This window comes from Argiope bruennichi, chromosome 3, assembly GCF_947563725.1.
Source record: "Argiope bruennichi chromosome 3, qqArgBrue1.1, whole genome shotgun sequence".
Taxonomy (NCBI): Eukaryota; Metazoa; Arthropoda; class Arachnida; order Araneae; family Araneidae; genus Argiope; species Argiope bruennichi.
In genome coordinates, this window is record NC_079153.1 from 18,723,840 (window position 1) to 18,743,544 (window position 19,705).

At 26.0% G+C, this 19,705-nt stretch overlaps 2 protein-coding genes across 2 annotated transcripts in view; one reads left to right on the forward strand and one right to left on the reverse strand.

The window, feature by feature from the left end:
* The window catches only part of LOC129963129 (RNA-binding protein RO60-like), a 35,504-nt gene extending 16,096 nt beyond the window's left edge, over positions 1-19,408 (reverse strand). Inside the window, exons 1-2 of the mRNA XM_056077222.1 lie at positions 19,375-19,408; positions 17,868-18,033 (exon numbers count right to left, since the gene is read on the reverse strand). Of these exons, the coding sequence (XP_055933197.1) occupies positions 17,868-18,033; positions 19,375-19,393 (185 nt within the window). The 5' untranslated portion in view covers positions 19,394-19,408. The remainder of the gene's footprint in view (positions 1-17,867; positions 18,034-19,374) is intronic.
* LOC129963130 (surfeit locus protein 6 homolog) lies at positions 88-10,514 on the forward strand. Its single transcript, XM_056077223.1, has 4 exons — positions 88-340; positions 6,237-6,389; positions 7,963-8,052; positions 9,778-10,514. The coding sequence occupies exons 1-4, from the start codon at positions 172-174 to the stop codon at positions 10,395-10,397; spliced, it is 1,032 nt and encodes a 343-aa protein (XP_055933198.1). The 5' UTR covers positions 88-171; the 3' UTR covers positions 10,398-10,514.
* Positions 19,409-19,705: the final 297 nt, after the last annotated feature.

Below are 19,705 nucleotides of genomic sequence, written 5' to 3' on the forward strand. Positions count from 1 at the left end.
TAAAAAAATCTTTAATGGAGAAAAAAATTATTTTGGAAAATATTGCAAAAGGAAATAATAGCTATAACCGTAGCTGATTGTGAAAAACGGCGTGAAGTTTTGTATACGAATCTTTGGAAATTTTAAGAGTACTTTTCTCTATAATTTAAAAAGATTTTTATAAAAAAAGTCATGGATATGGAAAAATGCGAAACCGAAGAACTGATTGAAGATATTGTCAAGGAAAATGAATACTTGCTTAACTTACTGGACACCATTCCTGCTCAAATATATTTTGATCATGATGTTCAAGAAAAAATTAAATATGAAAAGCATTTAACGATGGATAAAAAAGCTGAAAGTAAGAAAGAAGTTTTAGTTACTCTCTAATAAAGCTCTCTATCTTATTATTATTCTTATAACTGAATATGCCGCTTTTCATCTCTAATTTTTAAGTCAAATTAATCTCGATTTTTTTCATTTTAATTTACTGCATAAAGAAAGTTTAATTTTCTTTTTTATTTATGGTTTATTTTTCATTTAAATTTCTTAGACAAATTCATTTTTCTCCAAATGAATTTGTTCATACGGAGAAGAATGAATTTGTCTCAGTATGATCTTTTTTTTAAAAAAAATTAGATTTTATTTAACTGGGGAATAAAGTTTTTTTGTTTTTTTTTCCCTCACATGAAACTTGAATTTCAAAATTATATTCTTAAAACGTCAATGCTCGAATAGAATTAATGTTACTTAATATTTAAAGAATATCCAGCTGTTAAATTTATTTGAATGTTGGGTTTTTCTTTTTTTTTTATGTTATACTAAATTTTAGCCTTTTAAATTTGATTTCCATGTAGATTCTATTCCTATAATGGCATAGATCAGTTCTAATCACCAGCTAATATTAATGATTTTTAAATTATATTTCTGTATTTATTTACTAACAGTTTCTTATTTAATCTTTCTTGACAAATATTTCATTTGTACAAGGAAACTTGTAAGGCAAGATTAATTTTGTATATGAATTTTACCACTTTTATGTAATCTAAAACTCCTGATTTTTCAACATATTTTTCTGGCCATAATTCCAGTGAAGTCTTTCCTTTAGGTGTGAAAATTTCATGCATTATTAGCAATTTTTCTTTCCTTGTTAATTTACTTAAAAGCTTCATGTTTTGTAATCATTATTTTCTAGTCGATTTTTTTTTTTTAAATTTATAACATCAATATTGATGTATTTTAATTCATTGTTTGGCCATTAATATTTTATTTTGCATATCATTTATTATGTTTGTAAGGTTCAAACTGTTTGTGAATCAAGTGAAATTTAATTAGGTTTTTAAAGGCACAAACAGAAAATTATTTAGAAATATTTATACTCAATTAGACCAAAAACAATTATTCTTGCAATGTTCAAACTAGCTCATTTGCAGAGCATGGATAAAACTTATGGTGCTACATGATGAATTCAGCTGAGGTTGCCAGCCATCCTTACTCATTACAAGTATAGTGACAACATCTTGTTTGTGATTGAATCAGGCTTTTATATACTCTTGGCAGACTACTAGGTGTTCAGTTAAAAAAATATAAACATCATAAATTTCACCGTGCTGTGGTTAAACTTGGTGTAAAATTTATATAAATATATAAAAAATTTCACCAAGAAACAAAAATACTTTTAATTTACAAACTTCTTAACAATATTTTACTTTACAGACCATCTATGTAGCCATAATATTGTCAATTTTATATCTTCTGTTTCCAAATTCATATCTTTTATTATTTTCTGACTATTAATACAAAAATTATGGATTTTTTTTTCTTTCCTTTTTTTAAATATGGGAAATTGAAGGCAGATAATTGCACGTAGATCTAGAAAAAAATTTTGCTTACTATTTACTTTTATTAATATATATGTTTTCTTGCAACCTGACTCGTAAACAGAAATTATATCAATTTTATATTTTTTGAATTGTAAATTTTTTTCATCGAATCTTTTTACAGAAAAAATATCTTCAGATTAGATAATTTTCTTTTTGTTTGATTTTGAAAACTTGTAGGAATTCCTGATTCTGCCAAATATTTTTTTTTTACTTTTCTTTATCGTTTTTAGATATTTACATGTGAGAAAAAAAATTTAGCAAATATAAGAAAGAAAGATATTAAAATGCATTTAATTGCTAAGTCCAGTGTCTTTATACCCCCCCCCCCCCAATTAAAAATAGTTCTTTTTTTTGTAATTTATCACTGTTTGTAATTTTTTTTTTTCTGAATGTATTATGATCATAGAAATATAATGAAAAATAATGTTAAGACTTTGAACTTGAAAATTTAAAATTTTTACGATTTTTGAATTGTCATGTCTGCTCTAGTAAGAAAGGGGAAATATGATTTTCTTTTATCTTTTAATTTATTCCAATTGCAAATACTGTCCAAAGTGGCAATAACAGATTCTAGCAGTTAATACATCATTTAGAACATTTCTAAAAGTTAATTATTCTTCAGAAATGAAGGTGCAGTGAATTAATTCTGTCTGTAATTGCATATTTATTTTTCTGAAATCATACAGAAATATTCTGTAAGAAATAAAAAATCAAAAGGATAAAGATTTCACTTTCTCTATCAAATCAGGGTGAATATGTTGAATGAATGTGAGGAAAGGTTTATAGCCGAGTAACAAGACCACTAGACAAAAGTGACCACTTGTGTTCTGAGGTTGTTTCTGCTTATAAGCTTCAACACAAATGCAATAATTTGGGAAGTTTCTTTAAAATGTGATTTTCATTAGAAATATGCTTGATATATTTTACTATAAAATTGTTTGGTTTTAAATAAAGTTTGGAATATTAAACTGAATTCTGGAAGTATTTTATCACTTTCCTTTATTTGAGTGAATTGATATATCAGTGGCAATAACTTAACAGAATGTTTACTTCACAATTGTAGAATTGGAAAGAAAGTCTCTAAATTTAAAATAAAATTAAATGGGAAGTATTAAACTGAATAAAACAGAAAAGAAAAGAAGAAACTAAATTTTCAATCAAAATCATTCTTCCATATTGTTGAAGGAATGATGATTGTGCAAGAATGTCTAAATAGGCTTTTTTTATATTGTATTATATTCATGTTATGTTACAAAGGAATACCATGCAGATATTGGAAATAAGTTCAAGATTATTCTTTAAATTTAATTAAAATTTTATTTCTTAAGTTTATTCTAGAAATAATCAACCAAAATATTATCATTACTTTAGTATTCTTATCTATTAATAATAAAAATGGTAAAAAATGAAATTAAAATTTATCTGAACTAACAAAATACATTAGTGCCAAATCTGATTTAGAAAATATATGATAAAGAAACTCATGGTTAGACAGTTTTAGTTCAGCAATAGTAACATGATTGAGGCATTAAAATTACTACAACTTTCACTACAGGAATATAGTAGTGTCTAGGGATTGTAATATCGGACCAAAAGTTTGATACCGGTATTCAGTATTTTTTTAGATCTTAATACCAGGATATCGGTTTTAATACCGATCGTAGAAATTTAAGAAAAAGAAAGAAAACACTGGTGTTTCTTTGTTTTATTTGCCAGTTTTATTAGAGAGTGTAAATATCACAAAAAATAATTTGTAATTTATAAGTTATGGAAGTATATAAAGAATCACAAAAAAGTAAAGGTATTTCCTATTTATTTAAATCGCAAAAAAGTCTTAACATCACTATTCAGTCTGTGGTACTATTACAAATTTTTGGAATTTTGATCTTAAAAAACATAATGCATCAATTGTACTGTCATTAAGCCTGGAACGTAATTTTGTGCAAAAATTACCAGCTGTCGAAAATGCTCTTTCGGCATCTACTCTAGTTGGTGGTACTGTTAGCAATGTATGATATACTTTTTCCAAGTATTTACTTCTAAATCCCTCATCTTTACATAAATCGATTTCTCGTCAGATGGTTTTGGATATAGCTGATTTCTATATTGTATTTTGGTTTGTTGAATTTTTTTTTATTTATCACTAATTCTAATTTTTGTTCAAGAGACAATTTCTTTTTACTAACGACATTAGCGTCATTATAATCTTCGATAGCTATATCGAATTTTTCTGGATGTGAATAGGTTTGTAGGTAAAAAAAATTTTAAAAAATGGACTATTTACTTGATCAGATTTGAATTGGTTAGTCTCTTTTCTTCTTTTTCATTTTTCAAATCATTATAATTATGTAAATACCGTAAGACATTTTCTATTTCGGTATGCCATTCTTCTCTGCGATTTTTCAATGTAATATATAATTCTTCAGATAGTGATGTGTGCTTTTCTTTCAGTGACTGCAACATGAAATTTATTGTTGCAGTAGCTGTTAATAAATTAGAATATCTCTGAAATAATGCCTCAATAGTCAGTTTTATTGGAAGTAGAGCTGATACAGTTATGGATATTAAGTCGAATTCACTATCTGAAAAATTAATTTGCAGGTTTAAGTCGATTATTACTTTTTAGATTGGATTTCTCAGTTTCAAAAATTGTTCTATCATTAGAAGTGAACTGTTCCAACGTGTTTTAGAATCTAATATTAACATATATTCTGTTTTATTTTCAGTTAGTATAATTTTTTGTAATATGGCATTTTTTGTTGGGGAACGTTTAAATATCTTTTTTAAACTTTATAAATTATAGGAGGCAATTCTTGAGGGGTTAATATTTCATCCTCATTAAACCCATCCTAACACATGCGCAAAAACGCGGAGGTTTTTACAATCCGTTGTCAAATAGTATTTTATCACTTCTCTTGATTGTACGATGCAACTTTGTATTCACAGTCTAATTAATTTTGCAGGTTAAGGGAGACATAAAAACAAAAATGTGTACTATTTTGCTATGTTGGCAATCTCTTAACATATTTTAAAAATTTCTAAAAATACTGAAAAAAAGGTATTTAAACTTGTGAATACTGGTATTACAAAATTGCTCAAATGGCTCAAAATACCGATATTGCAATCCCTAGTAGTGTCTCTTTGTTATTAAGAATTCATACATTTATATTTTACAAATGTATTCTTGCAACTTTCTCTTGTATTGTCATTGTTTATAATTTTCTTGAGAATTAAAAGCTCTTTACTTTTAATAAAGATCAGAGTCCATGTATGTTGCACTTCACAGATTAGACTATTTCACCTAGATATATCAAAATTAGAGCTCTAGGTTAGTGAGGTAAGAAATGAAAGGTATTTCCTTTTTTAGGATGAAAATATGCACTTCAGGGCTTGTTTTTTAAATTAGAATTTTAATAAATTACAAATTAAATAAAATTTTGTCTTTTATTTTATTTATTTTTGCGATAACTTCCAAAATAGTACGGCACAAAAATGATTTTTATATCTTAATATTCAAAAATATTATTCGTTCATATAATTTTTGAAAAATTTAATTGCTTTCTAAAATTATTTTAGGGATATTTTTCTACAATATAATTCATATAAAATATAAACAAAATTTAAGTTGCACAAGCATTTTTACAAATCGTGGATTACAAAATTGTGTGTTTACAAAATCTTAAATTACATGATTCATTTAGTTCTCATTACAGATGGTTTCAGGAAAATGATCTGATTGAAACTAAGAATTATATTTTTATGCAGTTTGAGTCAATAGATGTTCTGATGGTTTTTTAAATTTTTATAAAGACCCTCGGTTCTTAGAGTCATATTTAATAAAATATTCTTCAGCATTTTAAATATTCTTCATAATTCAGATTTAGTTGTTCAAAACTGAAATAATATTTTATTTAAAATATCAAGAATATTTTGCTGAATTTCATATATAGGACTGGATGATTGCATAAAATTCTTAATTTTTTCAGAAGCTCATTTATTGATTGAAACAAAATTAAATCTTGTAATTTATGTCATTTAAATCCTTTTAAAAGTAAAATTGAATTTAATGATGAATCAATGAAATTTTTATAGAATAATTCATTGAGATATTACATAAATTAGTTTAAGAATACACTGCAGAATTCATAAGTTTCCAGTACTCAAAATTTCCATTTTCTGAGCTCATATCTTTAAAAAAAACATGTTTGGTTCCAGAAAATTTTATTTATTTTTTTATTTATTCATAGAAATTAAATATTTGCATGGATTTCATTGTAATGTATGATAAATATGAAAATGAATTTCTATTGAGTTGAATTACAGATGCATTTAATTTTTAGAGAAAATGGAATATAATAATTATTTGAATTGCAGATCTGAAAAGGAAATTTTCTGACCAAGCAGAACTGTCTGTCAAGAACAAGCACAAAAGAGCCCGAGTTGATCCTCTCTGCCATAAAAGTGTATCACAGGTACATGAAGAATTAAATAATGAAAAGAAAAAAAGGAAGAGGAAAAAGAAAAATGGTAAAAGATAAAGAAATTTAATTTGTACAGTTTTAGAAATATTACTATCTATTCAAGTAATTAAATTTTAGTCTAAATTTGCTTACAATATTTACCATCATTTTGTGTTAATTGATTTCTAATTTTTAGTGAGATTTCATATAATTACATTGTTTCAAAGTATTATTTGAGATTTAGACTTTGAAAAGAATTTCATTATTTATATTCATCATATTTCCTCCAGTGGTTGAAATTACAATGTAGCTTTTTAAAATAAAAGCAAGAAACCATTTTCTCATTTAAAGCTGTATAAAGATAGTTAAGGTATTTGACATCCTACAAGTCTGTTTTCTTATTAGTTCTAAATTTGACTACCAGATGTAATTTAAAACAAAAAAGCTTAAGAATGAAACTATTGATTGGTTAATTAGAAGATTATCAGGTTACTTCAGTGAGGGAAGTATGGCCTGAATTTTTAATGATAAAACCCTGCACTGCCCATAAGGGAAAAATTAATATGAATACTATAATAGAATAATTCAGTTTGATATTTATAATTAATAATTAGCAGTTTGAAAACATTAGTAATAAAGACTTTTTTTTAAAATGTCGATAAATCAGAATAAGGAAACTTATATCCTATCTGGAATTTTTATGAAATTTTATCAAACTTATTATTGTTAGGATGGTACTCATAACAATTCAGATGTACTTGATATTCTGAAGATATCATTACTTATTTGTTTAAAAAATAAAAGCATTATGGAATGGAGGAACCTGTGTGTCCTATGTCATGTCCATAAAAATATTTGAAAGGAATAAATTCTTTTTTTTTATGACAATAGTTTAAAAATGCCCTAAACTTAACATTACCTCCTTATTAACATGGCACTAAAGCATGTTTATAATATCAGTAATGAAATTTTTTTGTAAAAATGAAGTGCCTGATTAAATTTTGTTATAACAAAATGCTATGTATTAATGTTAAATTTATTTATCTATATATAAAGTTTACAATTGAATTACTTTATAGGTAAATAAGAATAACAAAATATTACAGTTTAAAATTTTTCTGTTTAGTTTTAATTTTACAATTTTCTGCTTATATTCTTTTATAATGTTCAATATATACAGCCTTTTTACAAATATGTGTATTTATTTATTTTTTCAAACTAAAAGTTATTTTCTATACATAATTCATATACATGTAAAATAATCTTTAAAGAAGGATGGCTAATATTTATACTAACTTCTCTCATCTCTGCATTGATATTAATGGATATAATTGAATTTAAAATAATAGATTTCATCCTGTATTTTACCATATCAACCTCTTATAATCAAAATCAAGCAAGATAAATTATTATGGCATTTATTTTATAGAGAAATGAGAAATTTATGGTTTTCCAAAATGTATAGATATTAAATTATTAACTTTATTTTTTCAGAAAGGATTCAAAATGTCAATTTTATGAATGCATCAAATATATAAATTCAACTATCGCATTCACTTTCATATATATTATTTTGCTTAATTGAGTTATAAATATGATAAATGCTTCATTATTTAAAAATGATAAATTTCTTATTATAGGAATTCTGCTTCCTTCAGCGTCTCTTACAAGAGCAGCAAATATAGAAGAACTTCAAAAGCGTTTACAAGCAAAAATTAATGAATTACAAGGTAAAAATTTCTTTCCTTAATTTCTTTTATATACGGTTTAATTTGCAATTATTTTCTTTTAAATTCTTTGTAATAGGTTTTAAGTACATTTATTATATATATATATATATATATATATATATATATATATATATAATATTATTCTTTTATGTTGCTATTTGAAACACCTTGAACTGCAAATCATTTTCATTTATCACTGTTTCAGGAAGATTAATTAATTTTCTTAATTCTAAAATTTTAAGAGGAGAAATCAGTATAGAAACTTGTTTTTTCTTTAAAAAAAACTTGTAAACTTTAGCATGTTTGTTTGTTTTTTTAAACTTTAAAACTTTTTTGTGAATAAAATTTTTTATATGATGCATCAGCTTTCAATAATTTTTAGCAACTGCAGCTTGTCATTATGTTTGATCTTGAAAGTTCATGATGAGTTGGACTCATCATTTCAGTTCAAGGGATTAATAGTTTATAATGATTCATTTCTTTTACATGCTCTTAACATTATTTCATTTTGAAACGTATATAATTTTTTTATGTATTCACAACAATGATAATTGACAATTTGATATCTTATTTTAAAACATTGATTGATTCTGCAAAATATATTATAAATATATAAAAAATAACAGAATACAAAAAAAGGATATTTTATTATATTGTAATCAACTCAAGGAATTTCCGGACGGCATTTTTCTTTACTGCCAAATTGTGTGGAAAGCAAGACATTTTGTTGCATGGTTCTTTTCTCGTTTTTTTTTTTTTTTTTTTTTTTTTTGTTGTTGTTGTTTTTTTCTCATGTTAATGTTTTTAATGTCATATGTGAAACATCTGCTTTCTCTTTACAAATTTGATATGCTCTTATAATAATACATCATTTATTATAGCTAACTTTAATTTCTGTTTTTTCATCTAATAATGGCTTGCATTTTATTTTAATCAGTTATAAAGTTACATATATTTAATAGCAAAAAAACCCTTCTATTTTATTATAAAAAACGTATTATTTAATTACTGTATAGCTTCATTATTTTATTGGTAAAATGTTTGTAGAAAACTTCATATGTCTGAAGTTTATTTTCTTTAAATAATTCTAAATAAATTTTAATCTGAAATGGAAATTATTAATTCATGTTTAAAAGATCATTCGAACTTACATACTTTGTTGCATTAATGTAGTGCAAAGATATTTATAGAAGTATCAAAAAATTAGCTTGTATACACTTTTATTTAACTTAACTGGTTTCATGTTTCTAAAGATGGAATGTTATAATCTGTTTGTCACTCAGTTAATGTGCTAGATTTCTGATATTTTATACACTTGACTTCTTAATGCACTATTTTAGTAATTTTTCATGTTGTTATTTTATTTTTTATCAATAAATCAATTAATTTAGATTTTTTGTCTATGAAAGTAATATCCCCTAATACTAAACTTCAAGAAAATTTATATTTTGCATACTAATTATAATAATGAATTAGAAATTCTATACTAAAATGTAGGTCATACTTAAAATAAGAATATTTTACTCTTTAGTAGACTAATAAAAATTTGTTTTAATTAAATTTATTAATTACTTTTTTATATCTATTAATTTGTAAATTTTGTATAAAATGAAAAGCATATATTATAAGAAAAGAATCGGCTATGCTATATCTCAAACAATAAAATTTAATTTGAAATGAAATATTTTACAAAAATATATGTTTTTATTTATTTATTTTTTCCAGCAAAGCGTAAAGGTTGTAGTAATAAAGATCCAACATTGAAGAAAAAATTGAAAACAAAGGAGAAAAAACTGAAGCATAAGAAGGTTGTATTAACTCAAGCTAATGAAGCAGAGATGCAGACCAAGAAATTGACAGAAAAGAAGGAAAAGCCTGAAGAAAAACCAGTGTACAATAAAGATGGGAAGATTATTTATAGTAAACTGGATTTTTCAGAGAATGGTTTGGAAGAAAAGAAAAAGAGTGAATTCAGTGGGAAGAAATATAAAAAGTTGTTGAAAAAAGCTGAAGAGAAGAAAGAGAAAATTGAAAAACTGAAGGAGATCAATCCTGAAAAGGCCACCACAGTTGAGCAGAAGGAGAAGTGGAAAAAGGCCCTCTTGAAGTCAGAGAATGTCAAAATAAAAGATAATCCAGAACTATTGAAAAAGTCCCTCAAAAGACAGGAGAAAATAAAGAAAAAGAAAGCTAAAGTCTGGAAGGATAGAGTGGAACATACAGAAACTAGAAAGCAAGCTAAACAAGAGAAAAGATCGAAGAATATTCAAAAGAGAAAGAAGGACAAGCTAGATCATAAAATTAAACGCGCTAAGAAAAAAGGTCGTGTGATTCCTGGATTTTAAAGTTACTTTATTTCACAACTGTATAATATGCATTTGCAAATGCCAAAATATTGTACATTTGTAAAAAGAATAAATGTGATATTTAATGTTATTTTAAATAAAAGTTTTTATTATTTGCTTTTAATATCATTTTTTAAAACTGTTACTTAGGAGGGGTGGAGATTAGAAACTGCATATTTTTCCTTCAAATTTTAATTCTTTACATATTTGAAAATATATCATTCATTCTAAAATTAATATTCATTCTGAATTCATGTAAAAATACTTGAAAGCTTTTTCCTATATCAGGTACTCAGCTTTCAATCTGTTTTTCTAATTTTGTTTTATATCTATAAAGGACAGCTATTTGCTTTGCATTGGATGCAGTGAAAAATTATTTAATATGGCATCTTTGAATAATAGTAATCTATGCTTCATGCATTTTCGTCAGAATATTTTTATATTTGGCAGTTAACTGTTTAGTTATGGTTAGTAATTTGGTTCATATTTACTGGCAAAGAAGCATGCGTTGTATTTGCTGTATTATTTCTAAACTCCCTTTTATTCCAATATTAAGAAAGTAATACATTTTGGAATTTTTATCCTTCAAAAAATTATTAGAAAAGTTTAATGCTTCTATTTCTATTGTTATAAAAACTTATTTATTTATTTTAGTAATTTATAAGGAATACATGTCACTTTTAATTCTATTTGTATAGGATATGCTGCTTTGACTTTTAAATCAAGTAGTGAATAGTGCTTGGTTTTAAGATGGGTGATTTTTTATGAAATTGAATAATTACATTATCATAATAATTTCAGAGGGGGTCTTTTTCCCTAAATTTGTAGATTTTTATACACTTTTCTTTTATATGAATGCACATGAACATAATTATTTAGTTTTATACTTAAAAATACATTGATTTAAAATTTATGAAATGCTTACAGTAATGTATTAATGAGCATTGAAGAAATGTGGCTTTTTAACATTTGATAAGAATGCCCCTCCTCTTCTAGAAATCGCAAATAGCTTTTTCATGCTTTTGCTAAAGCAAAATTATCGGATTCTCAAAATGTGTGTTGCATCCAATTTAAAGTTTCAAAAAAGCTGTTTTCTCTCTGGCCTAATAATTTTAAATTAGTTTGATATTCAGGAATGTGAACCAATAAAAAGACTTCTTTCTTTCTGTTACCTTTGTAACCAAGTCTTTTAAATTTCTTTCAATGATAAAGTGAGGTTAAATTTTTGTTTAATTACAAAAAAAATGCAATTCACCTAGTTTTCATTGTTTTTTACTCAGTCTTAAAGTAAGTGATTTTTGTTGGGAGAATGAGTTGTTACATTAACATCGCAGTACTTTTGATTCCCCCATCATTGTTTTAAACTTGTTTTAGGATATTTTTTTATATGAATATTAGCATAGAGTTTCGAAGAAAGATTATTGCAAGATAATGGCAAATACCAACATATTTTAGAGATAGAATTAAAAAACATATTCTTATGTATTAGAGGATTTTGTGAGAAAGTGTAAGAAAAAAAATATTTATGTGGAACATTAAGTATAATATCTTTATCTGATATATTTCATGGGAGATTTCTCCTACTTTAATTCATATCTTAAAGTTAATTTTAAATTTCATTGGTGATTTTCAAAATGAAAATGTTTATGTGGAGTACAGGATTTTCGAATATAATTTTTTTTTTCTATTGGAGTATTTATAAAAGTTTAAAAATTATTTTTACAGTAATTATTATGAAGGAAACTCACAATTTAATACAAAAGAATTAATATTTTTATTTCATTTTAATGCAAGGATCACCTAAAAATTAATTACTAGGTATCTTTTCTTACTATAAAGAGTCAAAATATCTGTCATCAACAGAATTATCACTATGTATATATAATATAGTAAGTGCACTCCCATCAGTCTTACTCTTTCTGTTTCTCAAGTAAGGCTTTAGAAATCGTACAGAGAAAGAAAAAAATTCTTTGAAGAAAAGTGAATAATATAGGAAGAGTTAATAAGACTTTTTGTAGTTTTCTTACTGATAGGAATTGTTCAGCGTTACACACATGCAGAACTTTCACAAGAGATTTTGGCGATTTTTTCCAAATTCATTGACAATATTCACATATTTTTTTTAGCTTTTTTTTTTTTTTTTTTCCCCCAATTGCATATTGTTTTTAAAACTTCGAATGTTTATGAAAGCACATCCATGCAGTGCAAAAGTGAAGATGTACTTCATTTAAATAAGAATTGTATTTGTTGCAACAGTCTATTATCTGTTTAAAATTTCGATACATAGCAAACTTTAATGAGGGTTACAAACTTAAAATCTCTTCCATATTCACTCACTTGCCCATTTAGGAAAGAACAATTAGGCGTACCAGAAATTTCTCATATTTATATCAGGAATGCTTCCTGTAATTGAAAATTTAATTGGAAAACGATAAACCTCAAATATGAATAGAAGTCTTCGAATTTTGATATACAGCTCCCATGAACTATTTAATTAAAGTAAATGAACATCCAAAATGCTAAACAATAAAATTATTTCAATAATAATGCATTCTTGGATTTCTCTAGTTCCATCAAACTCGAATAATTACTTTTAATATCATATCAGACAATTGTGACTAATAATATATATATAAAGACATTAAAATTCTGGAAATTAATTAATTTTTGTGTATTCATTAAATTTTTTTCCGTTTATAAAGCTTTAAATTCGTATGCTTACGAAATGAAAATAGGAATATTTATTCATTTTCAATAGACATTATTTTTTTTAGTATTTTATAGTTCGGTTGTATGAGTCTGGAAAATAAATATACTTAATAGTTGCTTCATGAAAGCTTTGATGAAACTTCCGAATTTAAAAATTTTATCTCTTAAATATTTTTAAAGTATGATTTTAGAAAAGAGGGGGGAGCATTATGTTTGATTGATTTTTTTTAAAAATATTTTTAACAAATTCAAAACCTTAAAAAGCAAACAAACGGAAAAAAATTAATTTCAATTTCAAGTTTAGCTATAAGTAGCAGGCATATACTGTAAGCATACCATTATGAAAAGAGAATTATTCAAATGAATATTGATTTGCCTTGCAATAATAGTAAAAAAAAAAAAAAAAAAAAAAAAAAACTCTTAAGATCATCAAAATCATCATTTGCTCCTGAAATCATATTGCTGATAATTATTAATCACAGCAGAAATGTATTGTTGACAATACATTTTTAGTAATAAAATTGCAATTAATTTTAATTATTTTCAGCATATTTATGATATTGCAAACACTAATTGCATTCTTTTTTTTTAGTTCGAATATATTTTAAAATTATATTTATTATATTATATTTTATATATATTTTAAAATTCTTATAAATTCCTTTTTTATCTTTGTCTACAAGTTAAGTTAAAATTGATATTCCACTGCGGATTAAATCTGAATACTTAAAATTATGCATTACGTGTATAATATTGCAGAATACTACTGTAGATATGTGTGCGCAATCCTTTACGGAATGTTTATGTAAGAACTTATCACCGCCGTCTTTTCTTAGAAGCAAAATTCGAAGACGTCGATGCGCGCGAATATGACCCGTTCTTATTCCATTATTGATTTAAACATAGCTTGTTGCTCACAATGGTTATGGCAGCAATTTCCGATCGTTTGGTGCCCACGCATCCGAAAACCGACCGCGAACGACCAATTTGCAGGCTCATTTAGAAATTAATAAGCTTATCTTTTACTCTCTTTGTGATCCAAAGAATATTTTTGTTCCTAACTCAGTTCGTTTTAATGAAAACGATAGCAAGCTGTATTATCCGCTCAAATAAACGATGCATGGGAAAACAAATAGTATTTATTAGGAGCAAATTCATCAGTTATTTTTATTTATTTATTTTTTGTGCTTTTTATATTTTTAGGAATTTGTACTCCGTTCTGTTTTTTTTTATTATTATTATTATTTATTTATTTTTACAGTAGAGTAATATTCTTTTTTTTTTGCAGTTGTTTAATAAATATATTTTTTAGAATATTGCGCCATTTTTTTTTTTTTTTTTTACTTTTTCAGTATATTTCCTTAATATTCATACACTTATCTTAGAAAAATGGATTAATTATGTACTGATATCGTAACAGTAATTCTTGAATGTAGGATTTCTGAGTATTTTAGTGAATTCTTTCCTATTCTAGAAAGAGGATCCTTCAATAATTTTTTTTTTTAATTCAACTGTCTTCCTAGCGTTTTTTTTTCCGCTAAAATTTACACAAAAATCTATTTTATTGATGAGCATAATAAATACTCTATTTCTATATCTATACTATGCTATCAATAAGATAGCGTAAGACTTATGATTTTTGATTTCTACTTTTCCTCACCAAAATTTAAGTAGAAATGAAAATGTGTATGTTTTCATCTTAACTTTGAAATATTACTATATTCATTTGTTCGATAAAATATTAACTAGAAAAGTGAGTGGTCTAATTTATCACTATGATTTAAAACGTATCGCAAGTTCTACAAAATAGATTAGATCTTTTTAAAGAAATCGCTCTGGATATGAAGCTGTTTTATAAGAAAGAAACTAGGGGGGGGGGGGAGAGCAGTAAGATAGCATCTTAATTTTATTTTTATGAATATTATTTCAAATTCACGTAGAAGACAATTACTTAATCACAGTATACATCAAATAACAAAACAAGATGTGTGTTCCATTGTATTAATTGTTGAAATTGTGTTAACTTCTGGTAAGGTCATAACTTAAAACAAGTTTTGACTTTGCATGTCAACTGATAAAACAAAGTTTTAAAAAAAATATTTAACATCAAAATATCAACATTAAATGTTAAATATCAAAAAATATTTAATCATTAAGTTTAAAAAAATATATATAACAGTATTGTGAAAATACATTTGAATTCATTCCTGCGTGGTTGATACATAACAGAATTCTGATAATAATTGCTAAAGTTTTGGGGACAATTTTGCATGATATAAATGAAGCACAAAGCTTTTGCATCGTAAGTTTATTGAAAAAAATGAGTCAAAAAATTTTTGAGTCAATGAAACATAATAATTTTGAGTCAAGCTTTTACCTACTTTTAATTTTTGCATTTATTTATTCATTACTCTTCTTTGGCAATCAGCTGATTCGCCGGGATAAATACTTGTTGAAAATTCTAATTAAATATTCTATGTAACTTGATCTCTTAATAGCTTCTTCAGCAAATTATTTTTAACCATCAAATTTTGATAGTCATATAACCCATGCCATTGTAGAAGCGTTATGCCACATTGATTATTGTACTATGTATCTCTTGCAAAACTTGAACTTTGTATTGAAGCGGAAGTGATTAAATTTCAATTAACACAAACATTTTTTTTCTTTTGCTGAAAAGAAACGTATTTTTTAAAAATATGAGTACAAAAAACATAATCGTTCGGCACTTAAATCTACTGTGCAAAATAGAATATTCATAAATTTGTAAAAAAAAAAAAAAAAAAAAAAATGTTAACAGTTGTATGGGTACATTTAAAAACTTCTTTTCTTTTTTAATGTATTTCGCACAATTGCTTTAATTATACTATAACAGAAATTTGAAACAATACAGGTAGAGAAAGTTAAAGTTCAATAAAGGTTTTAAGATTAAATAAAGGTTTTAAAGTTCAATAAAGACTTTTAAATTGGAATTTGGACTTCTGTGATTTTTAATTAAATTATAATGAAGTTAAATTAAGTAATTATTAATATTAAATTAATATTTTATTAGATTTTAGTAAACTCACCGTAAACTGAATATTTTCAGTTCAATAAGCTCAATTAAATTACAGTAAGGTAATTAGTATTCATTTTATTGAGAAACTAGCCGTTTTTGGCGACCAGCCGGTTCGCCAATCTTAATGCTCGTTAAAACTTTAATAATTAAATATTTGATGTAATTCCTACTTTAATAGCTTCTTCATCAAAATATTTTTAAACTTAAAATTTTGATAGTCATATAATTTACCTTTAAAATAAAGGCCTTTAGTCATAACGTAACATGTATCTCTCTAATTTTCTGTTAGCTCCCGTAGAATTTATGCTTTAAATTAAAGTGAAAATTATTAATTTGCAATTAATATAATAATATTTTTTACTGAAACAACGCATTTTTTTATAACATGATTAGTGAAAACAGAGTCACTGAGCATTTAAACCTTATGGGCACTAAAGAATATCTTTCTTAATTTATGTAATTTCTCAAGAATTTGTCAACAAAATTTTCTCAGATTCATCATAAGCAGATCGATTAATTAACAATGTTTAATTTCAAATGCATCAAACAATAAGAAAATAAACAGAATCGTTTAAAATAATCTGGCGCAAACAGGTTAAAAAACTACTTAAAAACGATGCACTTAAGACTATAAGCATATAAAAAAATATATAACTGACATAAATACAATTTAATTACAAAAGCATACAACTAACCTAAAAATAATTTAAATCAAGTCCGCATCCGTTGAAAATAGTTGTCTTCAATCAGAACACAATGTGCATGTGTGAATTTTCAACGCCAGTTATGGTAACGCAAATGCGGAATTTTTCTACGCCAGTTGGGGTAACGGTATGCAGATTAGAAATTTTTAATTTTCTTTCTTCTGTTATATTTTAATTCAAAAGTACTTCAGAATGAATCTGAAAGATCGATTAATTAACAATGTTTAATTTTAAATGCTTCAAACATTAAGAAAATAAACAAAATCGTTTGAAATAGTCGGTCGAAAAATGTTAAGCCTAACCTCATTAGCGTGGGGGAAGAAACTGAAGCCTTACTTATTTGGCGGTGGGGAAAATGAAGATTTTTTTTGGCTGGAAAGTTAGTTTTTAAATAATAATAATTAAAATTCTAATTGAAAATTCAAAAAAAGTGACCCCAGGTGCACATTCCCGACCTCCAAGGTATACATGTACCAAATTTGGTAGTTGTAGGTCAAACGGTCTGGCAAGGAGAGCGCCAACACACACACACATTGAGCTTTAATATAAGTATAGATATAGATTATTCTCTTTACTTCACACAAAATATCCTATGGCCATGTATGTTATATAGAAATAATTATTATAACGATTATAACGGGGGGGGATATATTAATTCTTATATATATTTCTTTTTAACTGTGAATTGCATTATCTTTTCAATATTCCATTTAGAACGTTTACAATATCAGGATTTTCGATGTTCGATAAGGGAAGCCTTTCGAACAGTAGTTCTAATATTCTTTGCTTAGCTGTCATTAAAAAGCGAGAGAGAGAAAGAGAAAAACGATTCTCCGTCATTTTCCTTCGATTGTTCGAATGATGAATTTCTTTAGCTCCAGAACCCCCACCTCACCAGTCGAGCATCAAAGGATTCTAGACGAAGTGCTTCGTCGCCAGTTTGACACGGAATGGCCGAGGCATTCTCTGGAATAAATAGAATAAGGATTCAACTCTGACCTGGCAGATCGTTTAGGTGAAGTTAAGGACAACCCAGATCGATAAGAACATGGATAGAAGGAGGGCTGCATCGAACCAGAAGCCCAGAAAGTGAAAGGAATTGCTTCTGGGCGATTATGGAAATGAAAACCTTTCGCACTGTCGGCAGGAAAATCGCCTGTTGATTCTGAAAGAATTCTTTTGTTAGTGCGAGGATGGAAAAAAAATGATAACGGTTATTCGAACAGGATTATATTTGCTTTGATCAGCAGGATGCTGCTTTGTATGCTTTGTATGCTTTTATACATTTTTTTTTTGGGGGGGGGGTGACATTCACATATTGTATTACTGTAAAAATGGGAAAATCTATGCACATTCAATATCCCCAGCTCTAGGAAGAGACCTAGTGCTGCGATCGTCAACTTTTACATAAATTTCCCTTCCTTAAAAAGACAGAGAATTCACTAACTCTATTACCAATCTGGTGATTAAAATCTCTCAAATTTATTCCTGTTTCGGCCTCAGATAGCTACAATGAGCTAGACGCATGAAATTTCTGGAATTTTTCGAAAATAACTAATCAAAATAGTTAAATCAGTCCCCCATAGTTAAGTGAACGTGCAACGTATCTCATTAAAGTTCTAGTTCCCCCATAAGAAATCAAAATGTTATTTTATATTAATAATTATACCATAAAGGTTTTAATCCAAAAACTCTGCCAAATTTCATGACGTTAGAGCATCATGCTCTCGTCTAAACTAGTTTTAATTCATTTTAATCTTTCCGTAAGCTTACAAATTATAATAACTATTCCAAATTATGATATGGAGGAGCTCGTGACCACTTTGTCACACCGCGGAACTCCAAAACATCACGACTTTACCCGTTTCCACATTCAAAATCAGGCTCATGTCACTGAAGCCTGAATATTTTATGTTTGACTTTAACCGGTACAGTTGTGAGTAAAAACAAATAATACTAATTTTTATCTTTACTTATAATAAAAATAAATGTTGTGCGTTGCCACTTTACAGACCGGGTTAAAGTTAAACAATTCAGTCTAGGCAATCAAACAGTCAGTTCTAGACAATTTGACTTAGAGCATCAAACTTGGGACATATACATTTTGGTGGGTAGAAATGTGCATTTCGGAACGATTTTTTTAATATTTAAATTCATTAAATATTAAGCAAAATTTTGACGTTTTCCGCAATAACATGCGAAAATAGTACAGTTTTAAATAATTCAATTCATTTAAAAATTCAAAAAATTACCTTTTCAATAATATTAATTTTTAACATATAAATTAAGTTTCCTTTTTTTTAATCAATTAAAAAATATTTTAAGGATATTTTCCATATATTATTTAATTAACATATTTCATATAGTATTTAAAATATGTTTCGTTAATTCACACAAAAAAATGTAAAATACATTGAATAAGAAAAGTAATCTAAATAATGTAAAGACTATTATTTCATGCAGGTTAATGTTTTGATGAATTATAAATTTTATATTTTATACATACCCTTAGTCCTATGAGTCATTTAGCAAAATCTTCTTGAGACATTAACAATTTAAATAAACAGGAAACTCCACTCAATTGCACTTAAAACTGGGTGAGTTATGAAAATTTGAATATTACTAATTATAAAAAGGCGCGATTTTAGACCTTTCTATTGATCGTCTTTAAGAACAATGCACTAATCAACGTCCGGAGTTTTCACAAAGCTGATTGGCTTAAAGTTCTGAAATTGTTATTCATCCTAAAATAATGATATTCAAAACTTCACAACTCGGTTAGGTTTAGTAACAGAAAGAAACTTGTTTTTCTTTAATTTATTTATTTTTAAATCTTA

What these genes read in the sequence shown, in the direction of transcription:
- LOC129963130 (XM_056077223.1), top strand. Translation starts at nt 172, where the DNA reads ATGGATATGGAAAAATGCGAAACCGAAGAACTGATTGAAGATATTGTC. An exon ending in GATGGATAAAAAAGCTGAAA is followed by an intron (nt 341 to 6,236) that starts GTAAGAAAGAAG and finishes TTTGAATTGCAG; the next exon opens with ATCTGAAAAGGAAATTTTCT. An exon ending in GAAGAGGAAAAAGAAAAATG is followed by an intron (nt 6,390 to 7,962) that starts GTAAAAGATAAA and finishes TTCTTATTATAG; the next exon opens with GAATTCTGCTTCCTTCAGCG.